Genomic DNA, 2,275 nt, shown 5'->3' on the forward strand with positions numbered 1-2,275 from the left:
TGTGTGTGTGTGTGGTGCAGTGCAGTGTTTGCGTTGTGTTCAGACACGTTTCCCTCAAGCCAGTTGTGTGGAAAAATTAATTAATAAGGAAATAATTAGCAATGACAGAAACATGAACTAAAAACCGTCTACAAACCTCCGTTCTCTCTTCGGGCGGGATGTTCCCCCGGTAGAACTGGACCAGCGACAACCATCTTGGATCAGTATTCCTCGGATCCTCCTGCCTCCTTGATGTTGAGCTTGTCTCGAACTCTGAACAAATGACGTATCAGCGTAAAGGCTACCACACCAACAAACTATAACCACGTCTCCAGCTAGCTAGGCCTATAAGCATTCACTCTCAGCCAGGGTCAGTTTATGATGCCTAGAATTTGATGAGCAGACACAATAGATGACAGCTATAGGAATTTTGGCGAACTTCGGCCTCTGGCACGCATGTTCATCAGACAGGAATTCAACACTAAAATTTTCTGAGCTTTGGTTACAAATGTACGAAGAGCGCTTGTTCTGGCAATGCTGGGAACACCGACGATGAAACTTTTGTAGGAGAATGGTTTGTGATAATTTAACTTTTTTCGTTGGGCGTAACATTTTAGCGGTACTTCATAAAGTCTAGGCAGCCAGCGAATATAACATACTCACACAAGACACCGTCTCTCGTGCAGTCAAGAGTAGTGTACTGAAAGAATTTCGAGATCTTTTGTTTTTAGGCAGTTCGGAAAGTTTGATCGATTTTTTCCGAGTCAGCTCCCTATCTGTCCTGGTGTTCAAAGAGAGTGGAGAGAAACCGGTGTACCGCCGTCGATAGTCCAGGCTACCTTATCGTCGCCATGAGGAGAATAAATGATTCTGTAATACAACAAAAGAAAAATGTGTTGTTGTTTTTTTACCAGTGTCTTCTGAAGCTCACAGAGTTATTTACTAAACTACCTAACAGAGCCTCTCCAGCCTTTGCACAATGTCTTGTATCAATTTGTCTTAACAGATTAATACTTTTGTAAATACCTGTTAGCTGTATTCTAGAAAATTCCTTCATAAATACAAATAAAAACCGATCTGGGTGGTTTCTACAGATTTTTAATGATTTACAGTTGGGGCAATATCGTTTTTAAAAAGCAAGTCCGTCATTTTTATTCTAATCGAGACATTATGCTTATTGAACGCATGTTTTGAGAACCTTTAGTGAAAAAAAAAATGTGTTCGCTATAAAATCAAATTCTTCTAACAAGTTTTGCCACCAAAAAATGTCATTGATGAGCTGTGACGAAGGCCACACACGTATACAAAATTTTAATGTGCGTGAGAAGCAAAAAGTGCTGTGAGCAATTCCATTTTCCGGGTGAGGGATCGAGATATTTAGTATTTTATATAGATTTATTAAGAATTTTTTTTAAAATTTAGCTTCATTTGTTGAGTAAAATTATGATTAAGTTAAGACAAATTGATACAAACTGCCATGCAAAGTATGAGTGACATCGTCAAAAAGATATTTAAGGATCAGTTGCACCGTGAATTTTTGACCACACTGTAAGTGATGCACTGCATAAAAAAATCAAGGTATGCCGTAGCTTAAATATATGAGAATCAACACAGGTGCGGGTCTGAAGTTCTCACAATAAACACACAGGTTTAAACCAACGAACGCACACATTAACTAAAGTTAACATGATATTTTAGCTATCTCGGTAAGTAAACAAACTTTAAACAAGCACACATATACTCTAGACACAAACACCATAATTAGGCCTATAAACTGGTTTCTTTTCACATTTAATTTTATAGCATACTGTATAGATCTAGATCACAGAGCTGCTTGGTTGCTGGCCTGATAGCTATGATTTAATATAGCTGATCGTATTTCACAATCTCTGTATATGTTTACTTAACTTCTGTTCTTTTGATGTGCTCCCGATGAAGCCCAAGCTGGGTGAAACGTTTGGCAATGTTGAAAATAAACACTGCAAAATTCTTCTTACTTGAAATGCTATAACCTGTGTATTGCGGGATAAAAAAAACCCTCAACTACATGCATGTAAGATAATTACGAGTACTTTGAAACAATGTCAAAGAAAAAGAAGAAGAAGACGACGACGTCGACGATATGATGATGATAAACTTTAGGTGTTTCGGTCAGAATTCGCTTTGTTTGGGGTTTTTTGGGTTGTTGTTTTTTTGTTGTTGTGTGTGGGTTTTTGACTTGCGGCTAGCTGCAGCCCCGTCAGCCAGAAGCTGATTGGCTGCGGTAGGCTAGTGGTAAATATTGTGTTGGGCCTAT

General features: G+C 38.5%; 1 protein-coding gene across 1 annotated transcript in view; it reads right to left on the reverse strand.

Annotated features, from left to right (window-relative positions):
* The window catches only part of LOC101860034, a gene marked incomplete at its 5' end in the record, with an annotated part of 28,711 nt that extends 27,862 nt beyond the window's left edge, over window positions 1-849 (reverse strand). The window contains 1 exon segment of the mRNA XM_005104076.3: window positions 137-849. Within this exon segment, the coding sequence (XP_005104133.1) occupies window positions 137-194 (58 nt within the window).
* Between the last annotated feature and the right edge of the window lie 1,426 nt (window positions 850-2,275).

The sequence above is a fragment of the Aplysia californica genome, unplaced genomic scaffold (genome assembly GCF_000002075.1).
Source record: "Aplysia californica isolate F4 #8 unplaced genomic scaffold, AplCal3.0 scaffold00403, whole genome shotgun sequence".
NCBI classification, from domain to species: Eukaryota; Metazoa; Mollusca; class Gastropoda; order Aplysiida; family Aplysiidae; genus Aplysia; species Aplysia californica.